General features: G+C 38.6%; 1 protein-coding gene across 1 annotated transcript in view; it reads left to right on the forward strand.

Moving 5' to 3' along the window:
- RAP2A (RAP2A, member of RAS oncogene family) overlaps positions 1-5,386 on the forward strand; it is a 40,893-nt gene extending 35,507 nt beyond the window's left edge. Inside the window, exon 2 of the mRNA XM_036831883.1 lies at positions 1,586-5,386. Within this exon, the coding sequence (XP_036687778.1) occupies positions 1,586-1,823 (238 nt within the window). The 3' untranslated portion in view covers positions 1,824-5,386. The remainder of the gene's footprint in view (positions 1-1,585) is intronic.
- Positions 5,387-10,562: the final 5,176 nt, after the last annotated feature.

Here is a 10,562-nt window from a genome sequence, read left to right on the forward strand (position 1 = left end):
GTTGGGAATATAGTTTGCTTTATAAATTAGGGTGAGTAGAGATGAACCATCTTGCCAGGATGATGAAATTGTGGAAGTACTGTCACTAACATTAGCTGCCAGCCTGTTACTCAGTTTCCTGAATGATAAAAATGCTGTACAAATCCTGCCTTAGTAAATCCTGACTATGTGTAGCTTTCTCTTCTAACTGATTAGCTGTATCTAGTCACATTTGTTATCACTTGTGTGCAGGTTTGCAGTTTGCTTCCTTGATAAATTAGAGATGCATTCTGCTTGGGGGTAAGTACAAACACACAAACACAGGTATTGATTTATCCTAAAATCACAAAAAGCTTTTAAAATGATGTATAAAGTACCAATGTATTAGCAACATTGCTTAGAACAAACATAAACACAAATAGTAAATAAATATACACAGTAGCACCATGTATTTTTACACCATGAGTAACCATTGTAGAGAGAATCATCTTTAGTACCAAAACGATTTAGAACCTCTTTGTTCTTTTCATATTATCTGTTGTCTATTAGTTTAGCTTTTTCCAAACATCTTTACTTATAGACGCCTTACCTGAGTCCATCTGACTCCTGTAACAAAAATACAATAGACTGCATGGCTTAAACAACAGAAATTTATTCCTCCCAGTTCTGGAGGCTGGGGAGTCCAAGATCAAGGCTCTGGAAGATTCAGTGTCTGGTGTGGGCCCACTTCCCTAGTTCATACACTGTCATCTTTTCACTATGTCTTTACTTGGCTGTAGGGGCAAAGGAGCTCTCTGGGGTCTCTTTTATAAGGGCACAAATTCCATTCATGATCTAATCACTTCCCAAAGGCCCGACCTAAATACCATCACCATCACTCTGGGGATTAGGTTTCAACATATGAATTTTGGTGGGACACACATTTAGTCTGTAGCACACTGATTCTAGTTAGGAAGGAAAAGAAGTGGTAACATCAAATAAAGCTAATGATTGGAATGTTTAAGTCCTTGTCAGGCCGAAAAGAACCGTGATTGTCTTTCAACAGGCTAATCTATAACAGTTTGTGTAAAGGGATAGAGTGTAGTTGTGTTTGGTGGGTTTCATCCTAATGAGTTCTACTAGTTTTTTCTTATTTAGGAACTATTAGAACATGATCAGTTTTGTATACTTCTAGAACATAGTAAAATGCTGAAATTATATAAAATTATAAATTATTCGTTCAGTCACAAGAGCTATTACCTCATTGTCTGAATTTTTGTAAGCATCTCTTATAATGAAAAAAGTTTAAATTAATCTGTATAAAGGGATTTATTCTGAGATTCTGAGAATAATTTTCCAAGTATATCTGGAAAGGTACATTGATTTTAGAAGATGTATAATTGATCAATTTAAAACATCATTTTGAAAAACCCATTTATGACCTACTATGAGAGCTGCTTCTAAATGCCTTCTGGCAAATGTCAGACCAACTGGAGCAAATAATTTTTCATGTAACTAAAAAGAATATTTGTAGTAGAATATAGTGAAAAAAGAGAAAATACACTTTACCTGTTTAACTTCGTGCTAACTTCTCCAACATCTGTGTGTTTTGTTTATTCTCTCGTAGGTATGAGAAAGTGCCAGTCATCTTGGTCGGGAACAAAGTAGACCTGGAAAGTGAGAGAGAAGTGTCCTCCAATGAAGGCAGAGCCCTTGCAGAAGAGTGGGCCTGCCCCTTCATGGAGACGTCTGCCAAGAGTAAAACAATGGTGGACGAACTCTTTGCAGAAATTGTGAGGCAAATGAACTATGCCGCTCAGCCCGACAAGGATGACCCTTGCTGTTCCGCGTGTAACATCCAGTAGCGCTCACACGTGGCTGCCCTGAATCGTAGGCGATACCAGCGTCGTCTGCTCGACAGTGGAGCTTGCAGGATGTGTGGTGTGACTCTCCAGTGAAATGGCAGTCCTTGTTCAGAGTGGAGCAGTGATGGTCAGTTGATGTCTCTGAGTAACATGTGGGTTCAGTAACTCCAGTCTTCACCGTTGTCCTCAGTCTTCTCTAGGCACCTGCAGCTTCAGGCATAGCCAAGTCGATCTACAGGGTGTTCTCCTTTGAAAGCTGTCATGGCATTGTCACTGAGTTGACAGAAGCAACTATGGTGTATGTTAAAAATAATCATGGGCAAGAAACCAGAAGAATTCCTGTGACCACTTACAATTAAAATATTTTGTCTTCTGTTAAAAAAAGAAAAATTAAGTAAAGGAGGAATATTTTCCTACAAGAGTACTGAATTTCAGGAACTGCTATAGTGCTTCTAACCAATGTATCACGTCAAGTAAGATAACAACAGCTGACCTGCCAACAGCATTACAGGGAGAGATTCTTTGCTCAGCTGACATATTTGTTTTTCAATATCGATGCTTAATTGTAGATGTTATCCTAATTTGTGACACGGAACTAACTCACACATCAGTCCTTGATAGAGCAAAAGTCACAACAGGTTGTGTAAAAATACAGCCTAGTGTTAGAATGTGTCATCACCTGCTTTGCCCAGAAAGTGGAGATTCTTACAAGGGTTTGAGCCGAATTAAAACCCCAAACCCACCCTCTGTTAACTAAGCAGGGATGGTCTTTATTACTTTACTGAACAAGAAGGAAGCAACTGTGACGGAAAGAGATTGTGTAGCCTTACTAACGAGAAGTGTTCTAGTAGATTAACTAGTACCATCATGTAAGGAAAACGAAGCCATGTTGCATCCACACGTTCCCGTTTGCAGAAACCTCACAGGACAGTACAGATATCTTGCATTTTTACGTTCGTTAAAGCAGCAAATTCCTTCTTGCCTTTAAGGGCTACGGTTGTGGTGTGATTCTTGGCTAACCCGCTTTCGAAATCAAGTTTTCTATAGCAGAGCTTTATCGCAGGCATTTAAAAAATTGAATAAACATGTGAAATAATTTGGGCTTAAAAGTAGAACATAAATTATAGAGTGGAAGGTAAGAGACAAAAAAAAAAAAAAAACCCTTTAATTTTCCTGGAGAATTATATAAAGATTTTCTTATAACAATTTTGCCCTGATTACTGAAGTGGCAAATAAAGCTAGAGTGAATATTTTGTTTTGAAAAGGTGCTCAAGTTCTGACATTTTTGGTTTTCATAGCCGTAAAGTATTTATCATTTGCATGACTAAAGGCACATGAAAAACCTATTCATAAGTTTTACAATCAAGTGCAGAAGGGTTTTCAACTAACTTCAGAGTTATAAATGCTGAAGACAGTATCTTGAGCTGATCCTCTGGAGATAAATTTGGCCTTCAGAACTGCAGTATCACTGAGCCTGTGATCTACATACCGCCCGACATTTTGTTGGTTTCACACTCTTGTGCAAGTAAGCTCGGGTCTTATGCGTGTAACTGAGCGAAGAGTGTATGTTTGCGTGTGCATGTGTGTTTATTGTTCCTACGAATTTGGCACAAGTCAGAGATAATTGCCTATAATGAGAATCTGTACTGCAGAATATAGTGTATCAAAACCATTTTTTTCTTTTAAATTATTTGTTTTTATACATTATTGAAATCATAGGTAGCCCCCCAAGTGTTTAGTAACCTGACATTAAGGTTAGAGGAGAGAAAAAAGGTGGATAGTCCTTTTCATAGATGAGAAAACAGAGATCTGTGGGTAAAACCAGGCCGTGGTTGTCAGAAGTCTTTGAATTGTGAATATTTGCATTCTTCAATATAGTTTTTTTTTATGATCCCCAATTATGAAGCACCTTGTTGATAGGACAGAAAGTTCTAACCAGTTTTATTGAAATAAATTTCATCACGTAAAAGGTGATTTGACTCAATCACGTAGAGAAATCAAAGATTCAAGAAGTATGATTTTATCAACTGAATTAGAAATATTTGTTAGTGCACTGTTTGAGTTTTGAAGCCTGTAACTTCTAAGAATGATTCTGTTTTTTAGAATTCCATATTTGGTAGCAATTTATGGCAACAGATTACATATTAAAAACATCTATAAAGATTCTACAGTTTTACATTGTGGATTGCTATGCAGACAAGAAAAATAAGTTAAATAATATGAAAGGTATGGCAAGATATAAGGTGGAAAAGGTTATCTAAAAATTGGGGTTTTAGTTAGACGTGTTTTTCAGACAATAAGGTGGTTTTTTACTGTAAAGTTGTTAATAACTGATTTGGCTGCCTGATCAGTGTTTCCACACAGCCCTGAATATTTAGTGACAAAGCATCAAAGATATGCAGAAATGTGGAAACGCTTGTGTGCTCTTACTGTTGGTATTTCATCTGGTATGGATATAACTCAGCTTGAATGAATGTGTTTGTTGAGATGTTAATACAAAGCTTAAGAACAGGAAGATGAAATTTGTTGGCACATGAAATAATAGTGGCTAAAAGTTGGTGACCTTGGGTCACTATTTATTTTATGCCCTGATCAGACTAGCAACTAGATAAGTGAAAGTTTTTCTAACATGCCTTAAAAATGTTATGGTTTGATCCAAAGACCCACTTTTTCTTTAGCTACTATGATAAGGTTTTCTTTTTTTTTCTGTTTCATCTTGTTTTACTTTTATACAAAGGCAGCATTTTTTAAGTTTTTTCGTTCTATATTGCAACTTTTTTTTTTTGGTTCTTTTAAGCTGTGATAGTGATGGTAACTGATGCCTTTCATTTTGTTCAACTTATACAAAACAAGCCAGCATCTGATCAAAAGTATTACATAAAATCTTCCTTAAACTATTGAAAGGTGCTTTGATGATTTTCTCCTTTGGTTTGTAGAATTAGGACTGAAATTTTGACTCTGATTGCTACAGTTGCCCAGTTGCCATCACTTTTCTGTGGTAAAACTACTGATATTTACTCTTCTGTATAAAGAAATGTTGCCTAAGGGTGTCTGCTGTTTGTTTTCAGGAGTTGCCCACTGGGGGTATTGTCTATATGTATGAATATGAAAGTGCTTATTTTGCTTGTTGCCATTGGTTTTTTGTTTGTTTTGTAGTTTTTTGTTCTCAGTAGCCTTGTGTTAGCGCTTGGGTAAGCTTTAATTGTCTCCTTAGCCAATCAAATGTTAAAGACTATGGGGGTCTTTTTTTTTTTTTTTTTTTAACATGTCATTGTGCATCTCTTAAATCTTGATCAGGGTTTCAAGAATGACTGCAGTGGGTTTTGGAAACAGACTTATCCTTATTGATTTGGGATTTCCCAGAGATAAATATAGTTCACAGTTAACTGTTGAGCTCTAATACAACTGACCATTTAAAATTGAACCACAGTTTATTGTTTTGTAACAATGTCAGTTGTTAAACCTTGACATTTCAATTAAAACATGAATTGTAGTTATAACTCAATGCAAATTCAACAGTTGTATTTGGAGTTAAATTATTTTAACAAATAAATTTATTTAATGAAATTTCCTCTGGGTTTGGGTTTTTTTTGGTTCTTGTTGTTTTGTACATGTTCATGAGTGAAACGTATTTTTTTCAAAAAAAATGTATTTTTTTTTTTTTCAAAAAAAACCCTAAAAATTGCCATAGAATGAATTTAATACTCTTCTTACAGAAATAGTCAAGCTGAATTAAATTGAATTAAATTCATCATGTAAAAAGGGACTTAGTAGATCATTTTCACACCATTTAAAAATTAAAATAACATGAGAAAGATTTTTAAATCAGTAATTTCAAATATAAAGTTATCTTCATAAATGGTATTTTATATTTTTTGATGATAGCTGGCTAATTTGAAATCTCAATGCTCTTGGTTCACAGAATTGTTCTAGATAATTAACATCAATTAGCTGTTGCTTTGTAGCCCTGCTAGTATCACTAAAATGTATCAGTGTCCTTCTAGTCATGGCTTGGGGCTGTCTTTTTGTTTAGGTCTTGTGGATTTTAAGGTACCAGAAGCTGGAGGTTGCTGTTTAGCAGGGCTGTAGGGCCTGCTTATTCTATATATGGCCCTGTTAATGTTGACAGATGCTGTTAATTATATACAGCCTTCAGCTGCTCTGATAAGGAGCCCATTCATTCCCTAAGCCAATTTAAACTGTGCCTTTTGGTCATGTTGCCTTCAAACTCTGTTGAAATTTCCTGGCAACATTCCACCAGTTTAGAAGCCTCATTGTTTTGGAATATAAGAATAATTTGAATGAATATAACAGAGGCACTGTCGACAGAATCTCAAATATTTAAAGGAAAACATGCCTATATTTTAGTAAAATAAATAAATATCTACTGGTTGGCTTCATAATCTCATTTGAAGCATTTGTGAAGTATTTAAGCCTATCAAATTCTAATTTCAATTGGGAGAATTTCTTTGCAGCTGGAAAATAGTATTTTGAAATTCTCACAAGTTGTACCATTTATTGATTGTTAGAGGTTCATGAATAAAAATATAAAAAGCTGAAGGAATAAACTGCCACCAGTTGGGAACCCATCTGACCTCTGGGACCTGTGAAGCAGAGAAAATTGTCACAAACTCCCTTAAAAAGCTGCTAACCTCTTATTTGTTTTTTAATTCAAAATATCTATGTTTCCATGTAACTAGGAATAAAACATAGTGGCACTTCATTTGTTAAATGGATAATTTAAACTGGTTTTACATTTTTCCATATTAACTTTTTCCCCTGCTTTTTGTTTTTGTTTTTCCCTTTGAAGTATTAGGCTTTAAAAGATCTGCTGCTCTTCCAGGTAAGGTGGTTTGTTATTTCTTTCAATATTTTCTTAAAACAGTAGTCTTCATATTACCTTCTAAAGATTCCTCCAAGATTAATGGAGAAAAAGGTAGAAGACTGTCTGCTGGAAAGATTAAATATGAAGACCTATTTATACACACAAGTTAGGAAAAAAGAAACTGAAGGAATGATACTTGGTTGGATTTATGGGAATTTTTATAAGACTCTCCCATTTCAAAAACTCAAAAATATGAAAGATTTCATTTTATCATATGATTACAATTTTATATTGACAGTATTTGGGGTATGCTTTACACTTTTACCTTAAAAAAGATCAAATATTAGTGAAAAGCACAAAATATAAAGGGAAAAGCCACCCAATTTCCAAATTCCCTAAACAACCATGTTAACATTTGATGTAAACCATTCTAGACATATTTCTCTGCATATACAGATACACATACACAGGTAGTGAGAAGGATAAATAATTCTATGTTGCTTATAAGAAAACTGGCTCTAAGTACTAAAAATGATTCACCCATGGTCACTCAACTAATAAAAGTGGCAGAGTTGAGATGCAGACTCTTCTAACTTTAAATCACCTTTTCCCCACCATTATGTCTCTTTATAAATGGTATCCACTCGTTCCAGGCTCATTCACCTGTTACTCCTTGAGGATTACTCACATCTGGCATAGTGCAGCCATACAGATAGGCACATACACATAATCCCTGATAAAAAAGACAATTTAATTGTCTTGCTTCCTGCAAGCTGCTATGACAAAATACCATCGACTGGGTGGCTTATACAACAAACAACTATTTCTCACACTTCTGGAGACCTCAGAGTCCAAGACCAAGGCTCTGGCAGATTTGGTGTCTGGAGCAGGCCCTCTTCCGGGTTGCAGACGGCTGACTTCTCCGTGTCCTCACTTGGCAGAAGGGAGAAGGCATCCCTCTGAGGTCTCATTCATCAGGGCACTAACCCTGTTCATGAGCAGCCCACCCTCATGACCTAATCACCTCCCAAAGGCCTCCCCACCTAATACCATCACATTAAGGATTAGGTTTCAACATAATGAACTTTGAGGGGACATAAACATTCAGCCTCTAGCAATAGTCCTCTCCTTGCCTTTCCGTTTACCTCAAGGCAGATAAGAATTAGCCTACTGGCAAGAATTAAGTAATCTATACCTTTCCTACTCTTACATGCCCGTGCTCAGTAAGCCAAGAGGAGCCAAAGTCCTGGGCACACAGGCCACAGAGACTGCAGCTGGCGCCGTTCTTTGTTTCTAAAGCCAGTGCAACAGACCTTAGCTGTTTCATCCTGGGAATTTGAGGAGTCTCTGTGGTGGGTGGGGATGGATGGCAGTACAGCAGGGCTCTGGGACTCTGCTATTAGAGCAAGTGTCTACTTCCCAAGGAAGCGTTCAGGCTAACTACAGGGTCTGCAAGAGCCATGCCCCTGGAGGGTGGGAAGTGGGGGCACTGAGCTAATTCAGGGCCATCGCAAAACTAAGGGGGGCAGAGGGATGTATAGATCAGACACTACACAGAAGAGTCAATGCTAGGTCTATGGCTACAGTTAAATATTAGACATTTTTAGGTTTTAGTGACATTTATGATTAAAAACGTCAGGATTAGAAAGTTATTTTCTAAGACGCTTCAACAAAATGAGTGATTCACATATACTTAGACCGATTGAAAGAAATCATTGTTTAGTGGGAAACTACTAACACCAAGAAATGCTGTACTATTAGTGAAAAGGCAATAGCATTTCTGTGAAGATAGTCACAAAATCTGAGTCAGGAAATAAAAAAGTGTGAAAGCAACCAGGGGCTTCATTTATTTAGTCCTTCGTCACATCTGTGTGGTAAGAAAGTGAGAAAGTCATAGCCTAGACTCTGAGTCCAGGTTCCAGGGGGAGATCTGCCAATGAGATGTTATGGCACAATGGGCATCACTTATTTCTTTGGGTACTTTTTACCCAAGAGCTCGGAGGCAGTCTTATACCATGAGATATTTTGTAGGAAATGATTCTAGAATCAAGTAAGTTTGGAAAACTCTGCATAATAGATCTCACTTCTTGGAAAAGGCTCAGAAAAATTCTGCTGGTGTTTCTAAATCTAACCTGACTGCAGGATACTTTCTTCATATAATATCTGGAGCAAAATTTGGGAAATACTACTATTAGATATTTACCTTATAAACCCTGCTGTGGGGACTCCGTCCAGGTGAGGGGCCTGGATCAATTGTGAAGCTGGCAAGTCTAGTCTTGAGAGAGAGAAGAGGCACTGTGGTCTCTGTGTATTTTGCTTAGACCCATAGTTAACCTTGGCCCTCAGAGCTTACCTTTTTGAGAGAGCTAAGAAGAAGGCAGAAAGATAAAACCAAAGAAAAATGTCTAAACTAGTGACAGTTTTCTCCTTAAAGCCTCTGCTGGCCAGTGTATATGTCTACTCCTAGGCTGACTCACAGTAGCCTGGACCCTGCTCCCCACATCATAATACCCACCCCATTGCATTGTGACGCACAGTCTCCTTGACTTGGGTCCATATCCGAAAATGATGAGTTGGGGTACCATTAAGAAAGCATTGGCCAAAACATCCAGGAATCCCTGAATCCATGTCATCCCTGAGGGAGGTATAAGCTCATGTGTACCCACCCTCACATAATCTCTCTCTCACACACACACACAGACACACACACACCCTAAAATACCAGAGCGAGAGAATGGCAATTACTTGCCGGAGATTTCATTTTAAAGCTGCAGTGCAAAACACTAGTGTACTGACTGGACCCCCCCAGACTCAGGTTGCCAGAGGAGCCTAGAATGAGAAGCAATCCAAAGACCTCTGTCTACTTCTGTCTTGGAGCCTGAATCCAGATCCTGAGTCTTGCCTCTGCAATGCAAAGAAAGACCAGAGCACCTCAGCTGGTGTGAAGAACCAACAGAGAAGAAGCAAGTTTGATCTGGAGTCTGGCAAGGTGCTCCCCTAGGCCATCTCCCCAGTCCTGGTAGCAGAATGGGGGAAGGCTCACCGGCAGAGGACCCTCCTGGGGGAGCTGCCTCCAGTCTCGTCTCATTTCACAAGGGAGAAGAAAGAAGGGCAGGGAGACCCTGGCCTTTCTCCTGCAGGGGGCCATCTGGGAAGCCAGCTATTGTGGCCAAAGTGAGCTTAATCCGCCCATCCTCCAGCAGCTGGCCTCGTCCTGGGAGAGGAATGGAGATGGAAGTGAGTACAAATACAGGTGGGAGGACAGCCTTTTCCTCCACCAGAGTCCACAGCACCTTTCTTTCTTTTTGTTTTTTTAGTTTATTTATTTGGTTGCACTGGGTCTTAGTTGCGGCAGGTGGACTCCTTAGTTGCGGCTCACGTGCCCGTTTGTTGTGGCTCGCTGGCTCCTTAGTTGTGGCACATGTGCTCCTTAGTTGCAGCCAGCAGTCTCCTTTGTTGCAACTTGCTGCCTCCTTAGTTGCGGTATGTGTGCTCCTTAGTTGCAGCCAGCGGGCTCCCTAGTTGCAGCACATGAATTCTTAGTTGCTTCACGCATGTGGGATCTAGTTCCCTGACCAGGGATCGAATCCGGGCCCCCTGCATTGGGAGTGTGGAGTCTTAACCACTGTGCCACCAGGGAAGTCCCCCAACACCTTTCTGTAAGTAGAGTTTGAATACCTTTTCCCTCAGTTTATTTTGTTTGCATCATCACTCACTACCTTTCAGTTCATTTACACACTCTGTATTAGTTATCTATTGCTTGTAACAAATGACCCCAAAAGTTAGAGGCTTAAAGCAGCAAATATTTATTATCTCACAGTTTCTGTGGGTCAAGAATCCAAGCATGACTCTGGTCACTCACTAGGCTGCAATCAAGCTGTGGGGCTGGGCTTTCAGTCATCTTAAGGGTGGAC

This window comes from Balaenoptera musculus, chromosome 18 (genome assembly GCF_009873245.2).
Source record: "Balaenoptera musculus isolate JJ_BM4_2016_0621 chromosome 18, mBalMus1.pri.v3, whole genome shotgun sequence".
Taxonomy (NCBI): Eukaryota; Metazoa; Chordata; class Mammalia; order Artiodactyla; family Balaenopteridae; genus Balaenoptera; species Balaenoptera musculus.